Genomic DNA, 22,204 nt, shown 5'->3' with positions numbered 1-22,204 from the left:
AGGATCTCACCAAATGAAATCTAAGTCATCAGCTCTGTCCCTGTTGCTTCAATGCAGTGAGAACTAGAAATGCTTTAAAGTTATTCAGGGAAAAAACCATAGAGGCACAGTCTGAGTTGCATTAATTTCATTTTCACACGAAATCAGGAGGGGAAAAAAAACAGCATACAAATACACAGTCAGGCAGCAAGATCTACGAGGCTAACAGTGGTCATTTCTTACAACTCTGAGTCACTTTGGCTGAATTGCTCCTCAAGGACTACCTGGTTTGTTCTCCTCAAAACTGTATCACAGACATGATAATGAAGATGCTACTGTCTGTGAACTATTGCTCTCATGTAAAAGTTTTGTCAGTATGCCCTCTTTCTGTACATAATCTTTAGGCTTGATACCCAAAAGTAAATGTTAATGTAATTACTTAGCCAAGTCTTCAGCATCTTGTCACTTGAAAACTGGGGTTATAGTTCAGATACCATGGACTAGTTATTGAAAGTTTGCAGAAAACTTTTGGCTATAAATGAAATGAGCACACTGACCCATCTGAAGCCCCACTGTTCAAGACTGCTAGCATGTGTTCCCTTAGATACTGTTCTCTGTCACGGCTACTATGGGATGCCCAGTCCCAATTTCAGCTCCACAGACTTTGCCTGCCTTTGTCAGCAGCATGCAGTATCTTCAGGAAGACAGGTGCCAAAAAGATGTAACTGGAAGATTTAATTTGGGAGGTTTCTTGGATATCTGGGTGATTATTCTTATTTTACGTTCTTCCTAGAACTGCATCTATCGTAACGCTATATCCTTCACAACTCCCACTAATCTAAAGCCAGCATTATAGCAAGGCACTTAACAGGTGTTCCCCAAGGTCTGACCAATAGTTCTGTGAAGTACTGTGAGAAATGTTAGAGCACCAAACAGAAGGCCATTGAGAGTTTTCCATTAGATATTATGGACAGAAGATAAATTGCCTATGACCAGCAAAAATAATGGAAACCTGCTTCCTCTAAACTCCTAAGTGCCAAGGCTACTCCAGGGCCGCATTGCCAGACAGCATTTAGCAGCTGAGTCCTCTCCCTCAGTACCCAGAGCATTCATTTGGGTCTTTCTTGCCCAGCCAACAACTTATTAAATGAAGATTAGATTAATTTATCTAACTTTTAAGACCTCTACCCTACTGTTAAGTTTAGTAAGAAATGGCCAGCAGGTTCCACAACTCTGACTGGCATGAAGTATGGTGGATTCCCAGAAACCAGGCTTCCTTTGTATGTTTCGGGAGATCACTTTTTATTTATTATTGAATTTTCTTTTGCCAAATACATTTCTACATACTTTGGAACTAAAACCAAAGGTCAGCACCTTCAAGTGCTAGCTAATTTGATTTCAGCATTATTGACAGAGAAATAAAACGGGAACAATTTGGTAGTGGCATTACCTTAAAAGAATGATACCAAGTCCTACATATTTAGACATGCATCCATGCGACTTCTCCTGCGACACAGTGCTCACAAGACAGAGCTGCAAGCACCAATACCAGCAAGGATCTTCTGAGGATGAGGAAACAAAGTTCTCCCAGAAGCGAGAAGATTATATTTACTACAGATGATCCAAAATAGAAAGCTTTCCTTTTACATCTAAGCATCAGGATCCAGAAATAACCCTTCAGTGAGAAATTTAGTGCCTCCCTTCTCTAACTGCCAAAATGAGATACTGGCCCCCACGCACCACACTGAAGGACTCTTCCTGGACCCAGTTTGTTTATCCCCTCCCTTGAATGCTCCTTCCTTTATATGATTCAGTCATCCTATAACTCAGACGATCCAGTCTTTTATTCCCCTCCAATACTCATATTCCACAATTAAAATTTCTCCCTTGTTTTCTCCTGACTAGAACAGATCTTCTACAAAACTCCCATGCTTGTACCTGCAAGGGGAAGCTATCCTCACTTCTGCTCATCAGCCTTTCCCTGTCAACAAAAACCCCACCTTGCATGCACGGTCCAGTCCTGAAACTTGCACTGCAGCCCAATAATGACTAAGTGGGAGCTTCTCGAGTGTGATGGGAGATTCTGCCTATACCTGCTTTTCCTCTTCATGCTTTTGGGAGGGCAAAAGTCTCTCGCTTTCTGTCTCCTTCCTACCTGATGATACTGTCAAACCACTCACCACACCTGACTTTTTAAATCACTTTACAGGGGCCTCAGTTCACTTTCACTGGAGTTTGAGCAAGCAATGCCCAGCTTTTACTGAAGTCACCAGCAGTGTGAAATGACTGAAGGCTGAAACCATATGAAACCAATACATTTCTTGTGGTTCTTTCAACGCACTGTAAGTGAGCACAGATTGGCTGCAAATTCAACCCAGACTTACAAACCTCAGCAAGTGTTCTTGTGAACTTGATCCAACCTTCAGGTTTGTTTCATCCAGTTTCAGGTTTCATCGTGAAAGTTTCACTGTGCCCTACATGCCGCCCCAATAAAGGATGTCTCAAACAAAATGAGGACATCAGCAAAAATGAAGAACTCTTCAGATAGTGATGTTTTAGTTTTATACCATATGTGAGAACACGCATTGACAAGCAGTATGCATACAATTACTGCTCTTACAAATCAAAAATTGTTCACGGTTAATGGACTTCTACTTTATTACAATTTTTGCCAAGAAACTATTTTCAAGAAATGTGGATGGAATAGCTCTGTCCAATACTTTTCTTTCCCCATCATAATCATTTACTAAGAAACGGTAAGCCTTTTCATCACAACACATGCACAAAACCCCCAGCATGCTTTTTAGACATTCAGGATGTAAAGTAATTAAGCCCAAACTTTACTGAAGCAGTATTTTCTGCCCACATATACCATCAGTGAGGTAGCAAAGGAAAAAATAATAATGATTGAAATTAATATCTTTTGTGGATCACATGAATACAAAGCCAAAACACACTTAATTGCCTAGCTCACTGAACATATGACATCTTTCCCTATAAAGCTCCCCATATACTACTGGCAATGTTTCCTTATTTCTCCATCATATTAAAACAAAAACTAAAATTAAAAAATCCCTAGACTTACTATACTTTTGGGAAGGGATGTAGGTTGTTATTTTATGTTGCATATCATGTAAGCAAAACCTTTTAAATTTTATAGTCTGAAATCAAAACTAAATTTGTGTTATGTTCCGTTGTGGGACTGATTTAATCCCTGCACAAAAATATTGTTAAAGAAAAAATAAGCTTCATAATTTTAATGGTCCAAGTCATGTAGGAAGATAGTCAACTCTGACCTCTCACAAGTAACACGCTGAAGTTAGTCCTCATTTATGCAGATTGGATTTGTAAAAGAAGTCAGTTAGAAACTGTGACAGGAAGTTTCCTGCAACAGATTGAGGCGAATACACATGAAGTCCATGCACTATTCCAGTCAAGGGCCCTTACTGGACTGGCCCTAAGTGTAAAGGGAAATCACTATTAACTGAAAGGGATGTGGTTCCCAGTAGAGCAGCGGTACTGTCTGAAATTTCCAGCCTAGCCATTCTGAGTTACACTGTTCTAACGGAATCAGACAGACAAAATCAAACATACCAGGGACATTTCACAGGCCCTTAAAATATACAATACAAATGATCAATTATGTGCACAGGACCTTAGGTTCCAATAAGAATAAATGAGGTTGCACTACATGGAGCATTAAAAGAAAAATTAGGAGTTCTTACCTATTGATTGTATGTTTCTTCTACTAGCACAAAGAATACATTAATTTTATATATCTGCACTACAGGTTTCTATAAATCCTTTTCCCAGCATTCTACATTAAATAGCAAACAACAACAAAAAAGGGCAACCTCTGGGGGCATAATGACTAAGAACTATGAAAAAGAAATCAGTAGAAAAATTATAAAAAATAAAGGGATACGTTTTACATGGCAAAATTAATGGGAACAGGAAACCTAAGTAATCCCCTGCGTGTACGTAAAATCCCCCACAAAATGTCATTTTTACAGTATATTTAACAGATTATGAGAATTACACTTAGCAAGATGTATTTTTTCATTATTGAAAGTGGTAACACCTTGGGTTTCTTTTTATTAAAGAGTTGCTATATAGCACTGGATGCAAATTCAGGGCATTTCTAGGACTCAACATATGTAGGAGATTGGAGTCTGACTGACTACAGAAATACTAAGATCACATTAAAAGCATAGGCTCAAAGTTTCAGTGCTGGAAACATTCAAAACAGGCTCTTTAACCACAGAACTTGAATATGTCAGCATCAGCCCTGATAAACCTCTACACAGAGGACAGAAACTGTTCAGCTACCTCTTGCAAATAGCATTCCCAACTGACCTGGCTTAAACTGCTTAACAACTTTTGGTAAATATTGACCTTTTAGAAATGGCTTGTGCGCAAACGGAATAAGAAATAGCAGAAAAGGAAGTCACATATAAATGCATAGGCTCACCCTTAACAGAGGGATGGTTTGGGTCTTTTTTTTTTAAACCCTTTACTATGAGTGTTTCACATTGAAAGTTAGTGCAGGGATGGAAACTGCTTTCAACAAAAACTCTGGTTTTGTTGAAATTACTTTACATTGTGTGTAGCAACAGGGGAACTTCCTACCAGAAATTGTCAAGGAATGCACCACCACCACAGGAGCTATGGGTGAACTGGGTGTTAACAGGAACAGTCTTGCTAGCCACAATCCAAAAGCAAGTAATAAACCCAACCTATTCCCAGCACAAGAGTTCTTGTGGAAAGTTACTGAGTCAAGGCACATGGTCAGTCCCCAGCACTGATGGTGGCAGACGTGAAGTGTTACTCACATGCAATTGTGGAACAACCTGCCTTTTCTGCACCCTCATCAGTTTGTAAGGAGGCACACCAAGATTATATGCTCTCCTTGAGGCCAATGAACTGCTAGCATTGCCCAGCCAGAAACAGAGACAGTGGCAGAAGCCTGAAAAGGCAGGAAGACCAGAGAAGAAAGCAGGAGCAGAAGCCAGCTACAAAGCGTTAGTGATCCTTGATCTTCATTACTGCAAACGAAATAGGCTGCAGGCCTTATTATGCCAGTTTCATTTGCAATATCGATTAACACACCTGTCATTAAGAAAGGCCAGGGAAAGAGTATACAGAGGACAAGGACCCACACCAAAACCCCCAGATTCAATAATCTCAGTCTAACAGCATTAAAAGGAAGTCAGAGGAAAATTACTCAAATGTTCACTACTCCCTGTAGTATACCATGGCAGCAGATACCAAAGAAATAACAATGTGTTGAAAAAGAAAGGTCACGCTGCTACAGGAGAGTTAGTTTAACATGGGCTGTCATCCAAATTTAGGATGAGGCTAGTCTCACTGAAATACCTCTCCACGTTGGTACAGATGGTAGTGCCAAGGCTCTAGAGCATGTACCACAATCCACAACTACTCTCTCTGTTACTGTGTCTTTCACCTACAAGAGCTACTCTAATTAGAAATTACTAGATATTAAACAAACATGCAAGGCAAACCCACAACAATTCCTCTGTAAAACAAGCACAAAGCAGCAGTGTCTACCCCTGTGGACCATCTACACCTGTAGATGGAATTACAGTTGTAATTATTTCCATCTCTGCCTGTATCCTCATACACCACTTGAGGAAACAAGATGTGCCTGCTTAAAAAAAAAAACCAAACAAACAAAACCCCAATTATAGCAAAGAACTAAAACCTTTCTCAGTTCTCTGGGAAATTAGAACAAGAAATCTAGTATCTACAAATGTATTGCTTCAGGGAAACCAAGACTCAGAAAGTATGAAAATCAGCCTAATTGTACTATAACTGAGCCAAATTAATTGAATAAACCTCCCTTCAATAGCTTTTGTTTGCTGAACTAAGCAAGTTTTACTATTTCAGCCACCTTAATCCAACATAGGTCGCTTAAACAATGTGTAATGCCAACAAACTCAACAACTATTGTTAAAATGCATTGAATTACATTTTAGACTTTCAGAATTCAGAGGTATGTAACTGTCCACCTGTATTCACAGCAGCTGTATATCAGAAGCAGCCCATGGATGTGCACCAGTTTCAGGGTTTTATTTCTACTTCATTGTGCAAATTCTCACTTTTACAGCCTTGTACATTTTCTTTACTTTCTGAGGTGTGGACAAGAAGTTTCAGAAAAATCCAAGCCCAAGACCAGAGCAATTGATCCTCTGTTTTTGCATTCATAACAACAACAAAGAGGTAGTCCCATGGTTTTGTGTGTTTCTACACATTGAAAAATTATTTTCTGATTCTGTGATGCCATATTATCTTAGCAAAAAATAACTAGATTTAAAAAAATTTTTACAGATGATGTGCCAGGACTTCCTTCTCTTAGCACTAATAGCACTTTGCAAGTTTATGAGAGCAGCTCCGAAGGAAAATCAAAAGCCAAACAAAATTCAGTTACCCAGGAACCTTTTCTTCTTGATCATATTAAAAGTTTCTTTACTATACAATACCCGCTCACAATCAAGGCGGTCAAGCTTCACTAATTCCTTGTCATAATATATATCTTCACTACTCTTTTACTTTCATGTTTCCTATCCACCGGTTGCTTTCAGTTGACTTCAGTTTTAACCTTTGTTTTGTTTTGCATTTCCACAGCATGAAGCCTCATTGGGATTCCGGTGCACAACACCGGTTCCTTTCAGCTCTATATTGAAGGTGCTTGGTGACTGTTATAACCTGTGTTATTCCAAGTCAGATCTGAGAGCGCCATCTTCCAAGAGCATTTTGCTGATGGACTACAAAACTCCCTTGTCGGCCTGCTGAGTGAACCCCCGGCCTCATTAGGAACATAAGGGAAGAAGCCAACTCCGTCAAGCTCTCCACCTGGTCTCTATTTCTTGGGACACTGGAGTATTGTGGAGGAAGTGGTGGGATAATGAATGCATCTTTGCAGGATATACAAACTTTCTCTCTGGCTCAAAATCAAATTGAGAGGTCAACCCGACCGCAAAAATATTTAATGAAAATTAAGGCTAAGACTAACACTTTGGAGTGGATTTTATGGAGCGGAAGATGACATCAATACTCTTTCCTCATGAGCCAAGTTCCCCAGCACTAAGAATATTCTCTCATCTGCACTTAATCTCTAGACTAGGCTACAGGCTGTCCTAAAGCATGACTTGGTCAGCCTTGGTATGTAACCTCCAAACTGCAGCCCTACTTCTGAATGTCTACAACAAGATACAAAGACACACTTTGTGCTGCAACTCTATTTTGTTATGCAGCCTTTACACTCACAGTCCCCGTCCCTCACTGAAGACGAGCAGGACTATACAAATAATGTGAGAGAGCCCTTAGCTAGAAGCGTTAAGTGCAAAAATGGGAATGAAGGAGAAGGGAGGAAAACATCAAGTGCCCATAGACACTTCAGGAATTACTCCAGAATGTAGTTTGTTACACTTTAATAAATTACAAATTAGTGGGATATTCATTACTGGAAGGAATCTAAGAATATGTAGTGTACTAACATATCTAAAAGTTAAAATAGGGGCAAAAAACCCGTAATGCAATAGTTTGCATTTTGAACTACTAAATTTATTTGAAAACCTCATTTTTAGTCTTACTGCAGATTAATGCTATGCGTGCTTTTTGCAACACATCTAAATGGGTAGCATTACCATGAAATAGTTAGGTTGTTTAAAAAAATTATCAATAAAGTTGGAAAAACAAGCACAACTACTTCTGTATAAAAGACCAGCAATAAATACACTTTAGATTCAAAAAAACATCAGGCCACAGTCAATTAATATCACTAGCAGCTGGTTTTGGACCTTCTCAGGACTCCAGGGATGGTAAGCTTGCCAATCTGTAAGTGATCAAATGTAGCTCAGATAGTCATGACAAGCTTTTAGCAAAACACTGGACAGCAAGGACCTTTCCTAAAAAGTTATTTACTCTGCCTGCCATTTTCTTTTGTGCATGTGATGTTTTGTTCCTGTTGTTGATGGTGATTTGAAGAAAAAAAAGCCCTATCAGGATAGGAGGTAACTAGCTGTATGCAGCAGCCATTTCTGTGAGTGGTAATGATAGGAAGAACAGCCGCTGTTCTCAGCTATTTTAGCTCAGCCCTTGAAAAAAAACTAATGCACAAATATAAAATTTTTGCTCATCCTCCACTCTGAAATCAAAGCAGAATAGAGTTTCCACAAATTCTTCTTTCTGCAGAGGATATGAAACTGGCACATTAGTGTGTTTTTCCAATAGCTTTGTGAGTATGTTACATAACTGTAGTATAAAGAATGAACGTATGTTATTACCAGAGTTGAGTAAGACTAAAGGCCTCATTGTGCTATTGTACACAGAAGCAGATACTGAGAGAGCTGTTACCCGACATAGAATACAAATTTTTCAAACAGCAATCACACAGTCCTTTTGAGAGCACTACAACTGTTTATGATCAAATTCACAGAAAAGAAATGCCCTCCTTTTGAAAGCAAGAGAAACTGAAGAATTTCTCCCCTCTCTTCCCAGCATGAAGGGACCTCTACAAGAGACCTATGCAGAAAGCATAGAAAGAAAGAAAATTGAAACAGGACAAGCCAACATAAAAAACAGTGCCAGAAAGACAAGATGATTTTTCATCAATTTTGGCATGCCACACTGACAAAAGATGAAGAAATACTGATAAAAAACAAGAATCCTGAAAGTCTTGAGGATTTGTCCTGACAGCCCTAGCACTGGCTAACTAAACAACACACACAGAGGTGTGCAAACACACTCACAAGGAATGATGCTGACTTGGCAACGCTTTTTTCACTTGAGATTCATGACCTAGTGTTTTTTCTGTCCCTGAGTCTTCCACATGAGCATTGCCAGAAGAAAGCTAATTACCTCCCTATTAAAAACAAAAAAACAACCCCACAACTAAAACACATTCTTTCAGTGTCCTACATGCTTTAATTCATCATCTAACTTTCATTTCTAGGCATGGCATTAAGATTTTTCCTTAAAATGCCAATCTGCTTTTTGATCTTTACTGCTGACATGAAATGAAAGAGCTGTACATTATATAAATCTTCAGTTTCACTTAGCTTGAAACTGATAAAAAGGGAAAGAGAAAACAAAGCCAACTGCATAAATCCTTCAAAACCAAAAGGCATTCCCCTTACCCTAACTAACATTCATTTCTGCACATCTTGTTTGAATTATCATCTGAAGTTTGTCTTGTTCCATCTCCAGAACAAGTCAAATAGCAGAGCATAAAGATATGGCTACATGAATAAAAACACATGATCTACTTGGTCACTGCAAATCTAAAAATAAGCTCAGACAGAAAAATATTATCTGGCAATTGACACGCTACTTTGATCCCTTTGTTTCTGTATTCTGTCACACACATTCAACCCAGCAGCTACTGGAAGCATTGGCATGCACCTTCAATGTGATGAGAATCAATAGTCCGAGGGAACCGCTGCACTTTTACAGAGCTGTGACATTCTACTCAAATAAGACAGTATCATGTTACAGAAAGGAAAAGTTAAATTTTAAAACAAGCGGCAAGAACTTTGGTACTAGGCACTATAAAATGTAGCAAGTCTGAACAGGTGGCACAGCAGTAGTTTATCAGATGCACTGGCTCGTATTTTCTTGTGCAGAAAAACTGATCTCTGGTAGGATTCCTAAAATGGAAAAGTCTTTCTTGCCTCTACCCTTTCGCTTCTGAATCATGACATGAGAATTAAGACAGTGTATGCTATACTGAAAAAAAAGTTAAGATGGTTTTTAGTTACTTTTTTAAATTGCTTTTTCATTCAAAAAGTCAAACGAACTATTTTGAGATTAAAAAATCAGTTTTTAAAGGTTTTTATGACTTTATTTGTAGCATGCCTTAATTAATCTAAGCTACCACCAATACACCACCTTCAAAGTTGAAATCTCAGGCCTGAATTAGAAAGACTTAAAGTCTGATCTGCTTATCAGGTGAATTGATTCCAAACTGTGCCCCAACAGCCATTTCAATGTCAGTACACAGACATCAAGAGGCAAAGAGAAGAAATGTCAAGAGGAGAAATTATGTCCTACCCCATGCCAGTTAACAGTCTTATAATGACAACACTGCTAAGGGATCGGAGAGGAAAAAACTGAATCTTGGTCAAACAACTTAATGCTCACGCTCTTGGAAAAAAAGGAGACAGCAGGATTTGTGCTGCTGCTGCAGAAATGTTCAACAGAGTTTTTGGTAGTACATCCAGTTATTGGGTATGACCTCTGAGAGTCTTTCATTAGCTCCTTATTGAACTACTGCTGATAGCTTACACCGGGAAAACCTGTCATAGCAGAACCTCAGGAAAAAGTGAAATGTGTTGCTGTGGATGCTACTAGGTAGTGATTTATGAATCATTATACTTACTGAAAGCATGTTTAACTGTTACAACTAAATGCATACACAGAACCAGCTATCAGAGGAAACCCACTAAACATACAGCAGAAGATAACCCTGGCAATAAAGAACGGGTATGAGTGGAAGTGGCCAATGGCAAGAGTGAACCTCCTGTACAGAAAGGAGTAAGAAGTACTTTAAATTTCTATCCAGCACTGAGCATAGTACCTTAAATTAAAAAAAAAAAAAAAAAAAAAAAAAGAGAGGGGGAAAAAAAGGAAAAAGTTAAGGCCAAAGAAATAAAGGACCAGTATCATGTGGCTTGGATACCCTGCTAAGAAACCACATAGATGTAGTCAAAGGGCATTACCCCCAAATCCAAAACATTCTTCTTATTATTGCATTAGTAACATAGTGCATACTAAATATGTCACTACCTAAAGACTTACCACTTTTAAAAATAACTTTCAAATGACCATTAAATCCTATGGTGTTGACTGTTAATTTTACTCCTGGAAAAAAATAGGTAATAGCAGTAGAACCAGAATTAGTGAGCTGGGCAAGACAGAGGGTCAGTTTGCAGTGGTTAGAACTTTACATGCAATTAATTAATTTCAAAAACACATACGCTCACAGAAATGATTGATTTTACTTCTAGTGGTATTAAAAAAGGAAGCAGAGTAGGGAATTTTGTTCTTGAAAAGTCAATGACCATTGAGAAGAAAGGGAAATGGCGGGAGAGGCCTGGAGCCTACAGGACTTTGTAGTGATAACAGTGAGGCAAAATCTTGCAACTTAAAAATAAAATCTGGAGGAAGGAGAAAAAACATTAATGGCTCAGAGATGTGAAACGACAATCTTGGACTATTCAGCCAAGACTGCCATCCAGTTTTGATCACAGGCTTCATTTGTGCTCCCAGTTGTGCACAAGAATAAACTTCATAGACATTCAACAGCCTCATTCACCAGACTACATACAGGCAACACTGAAAACGTTCACCCCAGTGTGTGGTAACTGCTTGTAGGATCAATGCTTAAAACCCATTTTATTATATAACCTTTCTTGTATGATTGCAATTATCAATAGAAAATCATTATTAAAAAGAACTTAGGATGAATGTAATTAAAAGTATTTTGGTAGGTTTTTAAAGATTTTAAGATTACAACAGTCTGCTTTCAGCATTTCCCTAGTGTAGCTATTATGTGATCTACAGTAGAAACACTACATATTGAGGCATCTTAGTTTCAGTTGTAGGTGCATTCCATTTTCCTTTCTTCCCCCACCATGATGAAAATTTTTAATCAAAACAACTTCTGTATCTAAGGAAAATGTATTTTATAGAAACTGTATTAAATGGACATTTAGTTGTTCCGTTTACGGCATATGCTTCCAATAACAAAAGTTACTATGGCACTTCCTATCTTCCATTTTCAAGGTGAAAAGAATTTACTCCAATAAATTATGCTTTTTTTCCTATTTCTGGTGCTTACCAGCTCAAAGCTGAAATACCTCCTTTAAAATTTAATTGTAAAGGATTTTACATGCATTAAGCTTTGGAATAAAACATTTTTATTTTTAGCATTTTCTTTAGTATTACCTTTTTAGCCAGAGAAAGTATTTGTATGCCTCTGTTGTCTTCTCACTTGTGCCAATAATGCTGGGATGTTTAGTTTTGGTTTTGGGTTTGTTTTGGTTTGGGTGATTTTTTTAATTGTCTTTGTTTTTTTTTAAAAAAAAGGCAAACCAACCCATGCCCACAACAGCTGCTTTCATCACTAACAGGTAACCAGCAGTATCCATAGTAAACAAATATTAGATTATGCAAATACTGAGGAGTCTCTCTCCATCAGACTGCACAAGCCCAGAAGCCTTGACAGTATGCTGCAACACCAGGGCTTTGCATCCCACAGTTCTACAGCAAACTCGAGCACCATCGCTGTCAAAGTCCCAGACCAATAGACCAGAGGCACAAACAGCACTATGTAGGTTCCAATAAACAGCAAGCAGAATTCATAGTCAAAGTTAATTAACTTAAAGCTATAAGTGCTGCATCTAAGTAGTAGTATAAGCAATATTAAATATTGCCACTAATCACTGCATTTCAATGCAATTCAAAATACAAAGGTATCTTGACCCACATACAAAGGAAGTACCTCTATGAAGTACTGGAGGATGTTGGCCCAAGTGCTCATTTGCAACTGCTCCTGACAGATTCCCAGTACCCCATTCGTGTAGCAGTACCACTGAACTCCTTGCAGACAGACCACTCATACTTACAGGATGGAAGCAGATGAACCGCATCTGCTTTGGCAGTAGTGTGCCTTACTGACTCCAATTTTGACTTCTAAGAAAGCAAATGGAAAGTAAGTAGGGAACAATCATGAGTATCGGGGACTGCATTAAGGCTACACTAAACTTTGTCTGAGAAGAGGATTTGCGGCAATTCAGTCAGTGCCTGGTGCAAGTGTTTGATGTAGTGATAATAAACCATTATGACCTGTAATTTATATTTTGTCTACCCGTTTTAAAAGGAATGTTATCTGTCTACATGAGGATCACACACTATGGAAGCTGCATCTGTGTGTAGTTACTGAAAGCTGTAATGGCAGTAAATCTCCAGCAGAGAAAGAGACAGAGCCGTACAGACTCAGACATCACAATCTGAAGGTTGTTTCAGAACTTAAGGGCACATAGAATGTTGCCGTATTAACATCACTGAGAAAATAACCAGGGGTAGAATGGAAGCAAGAGTATATTTCAGGTTGAAAACAAAGACTCCTATGCCCTTCTGCCTCTAGTATCTGCTTTACTGATACTTTACCCTCCCAGCTATCAAACCAGACAACCCAGATTTATGTTTTGTTTTCGCTTATAATGGCCACCATACAACAGGGCAATCGGCAGAACATAAAGTACACCCGCTTAATCTTTCTAACACAACATATATATTATGTGTACATCTTCTCATACAATTTTGACAGTCCCTGAGAATCAGAAGTCCCTATTTTCCCAGGCTCCACAAGAACGTATGGCCCACACAGAACATACTGAACATACAAACCTGCAGAGGAAGATTGTTTTAAGGTCTGGAACTCACAGCAGGAACCAAGCTAAGTTCAGTTCCACTTGGAAGCCATAAAAGCATGAGTTTAAAAAAAGTGCAGCAGTATCTGGTGTTTGATATCTAACAGTATGCAACATGTTTATGACATGTATTAGGCTACAAAATCTGAGTTCATAGCCTGGGACAACAAAGCAGAACTTGGCTCTGGCATATGTAGTGGGAAATAGAAAGGCATGTCTCGTAGTGTAATGGATATTGCTGCTCCCTCAAGAGCTTGAGCTGCATAGAGCAGGTGGTTCAGTGAAAGATATCAGCACTTTGGAAAAAATTAAAATACAATTAAAAAAGCAACTAAATAGCAGCTGGTTTAAATAAGAATCAATTCAGATTGGCTTTTACTAGAGCAACAACTCAATTCAGTTCTGCAGAATTATTTCTCAGAATTAAAAGATTAAAAACGTTTGGACAAAATATGTAGCGAGTAACTAAAACTGTCTCAGTCATGCACAACTCAGTTAAAAAGGGTACCAAAATCATGAAATGTAGATGAGGTATCACTTTCAAACTACTTTAAAAGTAGTCTGATTCCAAATCAGACAATCAAATCCTATGGCACTTTCTGTGGTCTTAAAACAGCTTTTCCCTAATTTAAAAAAAAAATTCCCTCTCCCCACATTAAATAAAATAACCACAGAAGCAACAAGAGAAAACGCCCAAGTGTATAACGGAAAAAGGGAAACATACCAACATACACAACAACATACCGAGCCCACATATTGGGGTTGGGGGGAAGTTTTATACATTAAATGAGATCAACAGAAATAAGTGTTAAAAAGGGTCATGGTTAATTTCAAAATATGCTTTAAAGGGTAGGACTGTCTCCAGGAAGAACAGGAGTTACTTGCCAAGTAGGAAATCACGTCAATAGCAGCTATTCTTAATCATCATAGTCTCATGCAGTGGAGAAAATTTAGTCATTTTACCAACTGAACACCACTTCTTACTTTCATAGCCCAAAGTCCTCTTCCCACCCGCTCCCCAACACCCTTTCTCTACAGCAAACATTATACAAAGCCAAACGGTGGATGCTGTGCTTTTTTTTTTTTTTTCATTTTTAACGTGAAGTAGAATTTGAAGAAAAATTTTGTGTTGTGTGTGACCCATGAGAGTTTGAATCAACTCAGTCTATCCTGAATTAAATTTTGGGTTAATCTTCTAGGCTTGTGAGTTTGTATCTCACCCTCTAGACAGCAAAGATACAAAAGGGAACTGGTGTCCCGTGTATAAAAGAATATTTTCCAAGAAATGCATTTCCAAAATGCAACTAACTGGAAATTTCAACCACAGTACACCTGATCAACAAAACAGTATGATGTAAAAGAACACAAAATAATCCCAGAATAGCAGCATGTTGATTTACCTAGAACAGGAAAAAGGGTTTTATATGAGGAATTACACTTCGTGTACAGTGTTCATTTAGGATTAGAAGACAGTTTGGCAAACATACTGAAAAAGAGGCATGGCAACTGCATAAAACCGTGCCATCTTTCCCTCCCATGCAGCATGCTCCATGGTCACTCTCCTCCCAGAGGAAAAGTAATCTGAGCTACCTCCATTGAATTCTGTGATGTGCTTAGGTGAGAGGGAAAATAAGAAGCAGCTTCAGGCTGCTCTTCACCCTAACACAGCCTGAGACATGAGCAATATTTCCATTCCTCCATGCTAGGAGTACTCTGGAGGTTTCATCTCTGCCATCAGTCAAGAACTAAAAAGCCAAGGCTCTGTTATGTAGTGAAATGCTTTAAAAATTGGTTTGATTTCTTAATTTTTTCAAGTTGTAGGTTGTATAGGGCTGGTAAGCAAGATTTTTAAAGATATACACTACGGTTGAAAAAACTTCGGAAGTACTATAAAAAATTCCCTTACATATTGGACTATTATCAGTTAAATTTCACTTTCAATTGAGAAAAAAAAATTCTTTCTCCACTCGTGTGGATAAGCAAAGACAAATTATCTTGTTTTGCACACGATTTTGCTTAAACATAAAAGGCTGAAACCTCATTCTCTAAGTGTCTGAGCAGTACAGCTGAAGAGCTGTTTGTGCCCTATATGAAAGTGATAAAAAACTTAGTTACATTTTAATTCAACTGTCTTTGCAAACCAGGTTTTATCAGTGTCATATAACATGAAACAGAAGAGAATCCATACACAGGCATACCATTTTGGCATATGCATATGTATACATATTGTGCAAACCTAGATCAGTTATACCTGAAAAATTACCATGCTTACCTGTTAATGTAACTTAAAGCAACATAGGTTGGCTGCTGAAGTTCTTGTTTCTCTAATACACGTGGGTCTGTATCTGGAATGAAAAATACATACACTGAATTGAGTTTTCTATATTTACTGCATTGAAACATGTGGGCCTGTATACTGCAAAGTAATATAAGCCAAGACGAGATATATAAAATAGCTCAACCCAGTTTATCCATATAGCGTATGCCTAGCACAGCACAATCATTTGTTCATTCATTCATAAACACAGTATTGCATTACTTTACACAAGAATTTGAAACATCAACAGTGATGTAATTTCCAACTGTCACAAGAGCTTTCACAATCCCCCTCATAAGTATTAGTTTTCACTGCTTTCCATGATTTACGGTGTTAAAAGGATCAAGCTTTCTTCTTTTTTAATGTAGCTATTTCTAAACATGGTTGACACATTTTGAGATGTTTCAAGAGTGATTAGATCTTGTAAGCTGGGACTTGATTCTTTTCTTCTGCATCTCTGAGTTGTGCTTTCTCACTTCTCTATAGCTTATTTTCCGACGCTCTCAATCAGAGAAGTAATACAAAAATGTGCTTGAAGCAAAGTGCTTGCCAAACAGAGCACTGCCCACCAAAAGCCCTGAAGCAAACACAGTCCAATTCCCTTGAGTGCTAACTCTCTCACTTAAATGAAAAAATATGTTTTCAATCACTGTTTTCATTGTCTTTTTCAGTTAAGTTTTGCTTTTATCTAACAAAGAAGCAGTCTTGATTTAAATTTCTGAAACAAAACCAAGGGAGTATGCCCATAGTTTACATAGTTGTCTTATACAAAAATACAGGATTATTTTGAGGTTTCCAATACAGCCTTGCCCTACATTGTAGAAGTGCACCTTTAGGAGCTAAGCATAGGCTTCAAAAGTTCCCAATGGAAAATGTGCATCATGCCTGTGCAGATTATTATGCAGTCATTAACAACATGTTTTATGCATTACTTTAAAAGCAATTCTGAGTGCAACTTCTGCATTTTAACTATAAAGAATACAAACTGCTTTTACTAAATGGCTCCCTGTAGCACTGCCACTTTTCACCTTTTATTTCTGAGAAGCATCTACTTTGTGTTAGGGAGGGGGGAAGGGGGAGCAGAACCCCAAGAAAAACCCATACTTTGGATTGTTCTTGCTTCATCCTACAACTTTAAGCACTGTTAATCTTAAAAAAAATCATCATCTTGATAGCCACATTGTTTGACCCGATCAGTTGCTTCTGGTGGTTTTTGTGGGTTTTGTTTTATTTTTAAAACATGATATAATTATTTTGAAATCTGTCTCTGTTGCCCTGCCTTAAGGAAGGCTTTTTAACTTAACTGAACGGGGACTGTGCTTGAGGTGACAGCACTGCCCGAAGCAGATAATGTCTTATTCAGTGAGCCGGGAATCCCCTGTCCCACCTCCTCAAAGCTCAGACTGATCCTAATCTTTCTTCCTATATTTGCTCCTGCAAAGCTCAGGCTCCAGGATTTGCTAACATGCCTTTATCAATATGTCACTGGAGAGATAAATACCTTTAAGGAAGTTCAGAGAAGAGGGATAAAAGCACAAGTGCCAATCGAACCAGCAACCCCAAGCCTGTTATCCTTAAAAGCAGCAGATCTTGGTGGTGCCTGGAGAAATTTGGCAGTAATTACCAGCACACCATACTCCATATTAAGCTAACCAAAGACAGAAAAACATCAGCTGTCTTCCGTGTTATCTTTATAATTCACTTCTCTGAGGAAGTTAGGTTCATGCAACACACAAAGATCTTTTGCTTGCCTTTGTTTCTACAAACCCCACAATCATTTAGCAGGCCAAGGATACAACTGCTGTCATGGTGAGCTCTGTGAGATTTACACCTCAGTTATGCACGGCCTGCCATGAAACTGTCTTGATTCAGAATGTCTGCAGAGCATTAATTCCAGCCAGGACTACCTGAGAACTGTTTCAAGCCAAGTTTAGGCATCTGTGGTTAGATGACTACATTTTTGCTAATCCAGTTCTTAAATGGGATTAACCTCCAACTATAAACAACAGTTTCTGTGACTGCAGGAGACAAAATTGGTGCTGGTTTACATCAGAGTGCTGCACGTATCTGTGGGAGAAGAGAAAGGAAATCTCTAATGAAGAGTCCACCACCCTTCTGCTGCTCGCCAGCAGCTCACCATAACACCAGCTGAAGATGAAAATGCAAAGACAAAAACCAAAAGCCCTGTAACTTTTGTAGGAGCATGTTATCAAAGCACAGAGAAATTTGCCTGCTGGCAGCTGCACAAAGCAGAGTCCCATCTCTCAGTAGGTGCTGCCTGACATGAGGAACACATTCCACACAATCTCTGCTCGGTGTATCTATCTCTTCTCCCTCTGTGTATCAGACTTCACATGTATTTCAAGTTGATTGTGTTGTATATCCCAATTTCAGCAAAAAATAATCCAGGAGGTGGTCAGAAAATCTTATATTAATTTAGCACTGAAAATGCTTGACACATTTTTATTCCTCTTGCAACCAGCTGCTGTGTTGCTGGTCATGAGAATGTTGCATTCACTTCTGTCCTGTAGCAGGAGATATACATAACGCTGTTGGATATTATTTCTCCTCCCCAGATATAATAACAGAAGATAAAAAGAAAGCACAGAAACTTGCACTGGGGCCACCGCATGGCCCTCAGAGAAGAGCATAAAAGAGCAGAGACCAGGCCAGCTGTGCCACAGGTGCCAGCAGCCATGCGGCCCCAGCACAGCCCTTCTCCAGGTGGAGTGGCACGAAAGCCACACTGGCAGCACCACAGCACCCACCTAAAACCCAAACAGCCTTGCTATCCAGGGCACATCTACACTTTGCTTACCACCAGCAGCTTTTTCCTGTCTTAAAATGCCACCAGTCTGTTCCGTCCTACTTCCATTCCCTCTTCCCCATCCTCTGCCCAACCTCAGCCAGCACCTTTCCTCTCTCCTGCCCCTTCCTAATCCCAGTTCTTGCTACTCGTCCTGCCTCCCATCACCCTCTCCTGCCCTTGCTGTCACGCTGCCCTCTCCTCTCCCCTCAAAATGTCCCAACATACGAACAAAGTAAAAATCCCATGGAGATGTCTATAACCACTTGTCCACTCTTGTACCACAGGACTGAACATATGTACAATTTTTTCCCTGTACTGCCCTCTTCTCTGCAGGCCCTGACTGTGCTACGCCCCCCCAGACCCCTTTGCATCTTACTTCCAATTTAGACTGTCTTGACTTACTTTCTTGATGTTAGCACATTTTTGAGCACAGGGTGAACATACGTTATTGTTAACAACTACAGAAAGGCCACAATCATCCCAGGCTTACTTAAAAAAAAAAAAACACAAACCAACCAACCCCAACACAATAATTAGCTGCTTTTTTTTTTTTTGGTAGAAAACACAGCTACAATGAGATTAAGTAGCAGTATTCCCTAATGCTGAACCTTCAAGCCGGGACTACCAGTGCTTTGCTCCTCTCACACCTAAGCACATTCATACAGACGCTAGCACCATTTCCTAACACCTCACATGCTGCCCAAAGCCACAGTCTCCAAGCACGTCTTACCCCACTGACCAGGACGGTATGTTTCAGCCAACTCTCAACTATCTGATTTTGTGATGAGGAGCAGGGGAGGCAAAAATCTGTTGTCAATCTCACAACATGACCCTGTATGATGTTAAATGTTTAGTCAATGCTTCTTCAAACACGCACAGGCTGGTCAAAGTCAGCCAAAAGTAGCCTAAATAGTTTCCAAACAGACACCTATAATGCATTAAACACTCACAGCTGACAAATCTTTTCCTTGAAAAGTATTTAAGCAGTACAACCTAGGACTGATCTAAGCTCCCATTCTTATTAGAAAAATACCGAGACAGCGCACACAGAAAAAACAACTACAGATTTTGAAGGGTTGATTTTGAAGTAAGTTGATTAGCATTTCAACTAGTTACCCTCGCTTCTTGAATTAACATGGGCTATCGAAGACTCGCTGCTTCACTAGTTTCGCTGTAACACTTTAAATGTGGTAGAACAAATTGCCACCCACTGTACATGAGCTGCCTTCATTACTTTTCTCATAAGCATTATGTTCCACTGATTTAATTCCACAGCATTAAGAAGAAAACCACTATATACTTTCTGAAATGCTGTGGGGGTTTTTTTAGCTATGCCCTCTTATTTTACTATTGTGTTAGATTTTGGAAACCCTGGTTTTTTTCTCTTTCTTTAATGAAATGTTATTAAAATAACATGTTTATTTCATATGAAACCCCAGGGTTTTGTTCTGGGTCCCACCACCTCACTACTAAAAGACTGAAGTGTGGGTGCTAACACCCACTAGAGAGAGTTACTCAACTAATCATCTACAGGATTAGACGCCTCCAATTTCTCACATCCACAACCTGTTTCATACTGGGCAACCAGACAAGTAGTTAATTAAGGCTAAGACTATAAATTGCACTTCACCATCTTTGAACTGCTCAGATGAAACCAGGCATTTTCTGTGGAGCATGTTGTAACAAACTGAATCACCGACTACTGAACCAAGCAAGCTACGATTACTAAATCGCCTCACTCTACGCAGAAATAACTTGCGGCTTGAAAACACTGCAAAATCCTGACCTGATGAAGTATTTTAAAGAGAGCAAAAAATAAAAAAAGGCATACATATCCTGTCTAAGTACAGTCTTTATCAATTATATAACTTCGTTCTACATAAGTATTTCTGCACAAAAATATACGCCACATCTACATTATCCTATAATGGAGCAGTAAGTTTTGCCCTACAAGATATAAGAAAGTTATCACAAGCAACTTCACATGAGAACTTCACTTTCATAAAGTCCCTGCATTTAAATCACTGTGAAAAATCACTTTTCACCTTATAAAGGGCACACAGAGAATTGCTAACAAATTTCTGTGGCATTATTTTACAACTGCAAGCTTTCTTCTTACAGTGAGTAGGAAAGGTCACTACCACTAGCAAACTAGTAAAGATAGTCTCAGAAGAAAAAAAATAATGACTTAAAGGAGGTAAAATTCAAACTGCTCTTCAATGTCTTGAATATGAAGTGGCCAGTGCTGCTTTTACCCCACCTTGCCACCACTTAACAGGCAGAAGTTGAGGTCAAGATTGACAAAAGTCCAGGTGCCTAAAGAAGGACATATGAATCCCTGTTCACCCACAAATGAAGTGACTGGATTTTCAAGATTTTTTGGTAGCTGCAACCCTCCAACAGATTTCACTTATTTTGTAGGTATTACATTTCAGGGTGGGAGGGGGTAGTGGGGTGTCCATATCTTAAAAAGACTTAGGTTTGAAAAACATGTCTTCTATCAGCCATGCCTTTACTTAAGCCAAATAGTTGCAACAAAAGCAAAAGGACAAAGTTCTCCTTGCCAACCCAAGGGTGTTATTTCTGTTTCCAAAATGCCTCAAACGTTATGAAAATAATGGCCCTGGCAAAGGATCTTAAAAGCTCTAAAACTTATGTTTACAAGGACCAAGGACTTGCAGTATGATCTATCTCCCTGGTCACTCGGAGATGCTTATGATAATCTCACCTTTTTGTGCAAGACCGGTGCAAGATCCCACTGAGGTGAACTGCCAACAGAGGTACACTAGACTCACCGCTGGCTTTGTCAGAACATTCATACACACATTCCGCTCGCCCACCACCAGGTTCGCAGAGTGCCTGTCTTGTATTTCACTTGGCCTTGAAAACTGGCTGATATAAGTCAGCTCAGCTAATTAATTAAAACCTACACTTCCCTTGAAACTAGCTTGCTTCACTAATCACGCCAAGGCAAACATTTCTGTTGGCTTCCTCAAAAGTCCGCAATTGTTCTTAGACGGATGCAGCTTAAAAAGCCAGAAACAGATAAATTCACTGTTACTGTAAACTGTTCCTCATCCAAAACCTCCATTACAAGGAAGCCACTATGAATGTCACCATTTCAATTCCAAATACAGCGTTATTCAGGTCATCTTATGAATACAAATGGTAAGATCACAGACAACTATGATTTTACAGTTATTAACACGGTACCCTAATTATGCCCTTAACAGAAAACATTTTCCCTCATCTCCAAAAAGCAGACGATGCTCTACACTTCAAAGACAGAACACTGGAGGATAAATGCCATGATCCTGCAGGAGTTTTAAACCTACCTGACTTCAAAACACCTTAGTATTTACACACAAGTTTCTTTCCAAGATCAAGGTGTTAAATGCCACAGAGATGGATTTATCAGGATGTGTAAAACCTATTAGATACCAAACTCTTCCACATTTCCAGATTAAGCTGTCATTAAATAGATGACTAAGAAAGCTACATTCGGGAAAACACAAAGAAGAAAACACAGTATTTATTTCAACTGTCACAGTTTCACTGAACACTAGAGGCTTCAGGATATTTTTTAGTACAAAATTCCCCATTTTTTTGTCTATCCCAGATTTGCAAAAATGTCTCAGCTGCAAA

At 38.9% G+C, this 22,204-nt stretch overlaps 1 protein-coding gene across 1 annotated transcript in view; it reads right to left on the bottom strand.

Annotated features, from left to right (window-relative positions):
• The window catches only part of JAZF1 (JAZF zinc finger 1), a 198,635-nt gene that overhangs the window by 74,917 nt on the left and 101,514 nt on the right, over positions 1 to 22,204 (bottom strand). Inside the window, exon 2 of the mRNA XM_064444351.1 lies at positions 15,706 to 15,778. Within this exon, the coding sequence (XP_064300421.1) occupies positions 15,706 to 15,778 (73 nt within the window). The remainder of the gene's footprint in view (positions 1 to 15,705; positions 15,779 to 22,204) is intronic.

This window comes from Phalacrocorax carbo, chromosome 2 (genome assembly GCF_963921805.1).
Source record: "Phalacrocorax carbo chromosome 2, bPhaCar2.1, whole genome shotgun sequence".
Taxonomy (NCBI): Eukaryota; Metazoa; Chordata; class Aves; order Suliformes; family Phalacrocoracidae; genus Phalacrocorax; species Phalacrocorax carbo.
The sequence above is the reverse complement of the archived record's forward strand: the minus strand, read 5'-3'. Positions and strand labels throughout refer to the sequence as shown.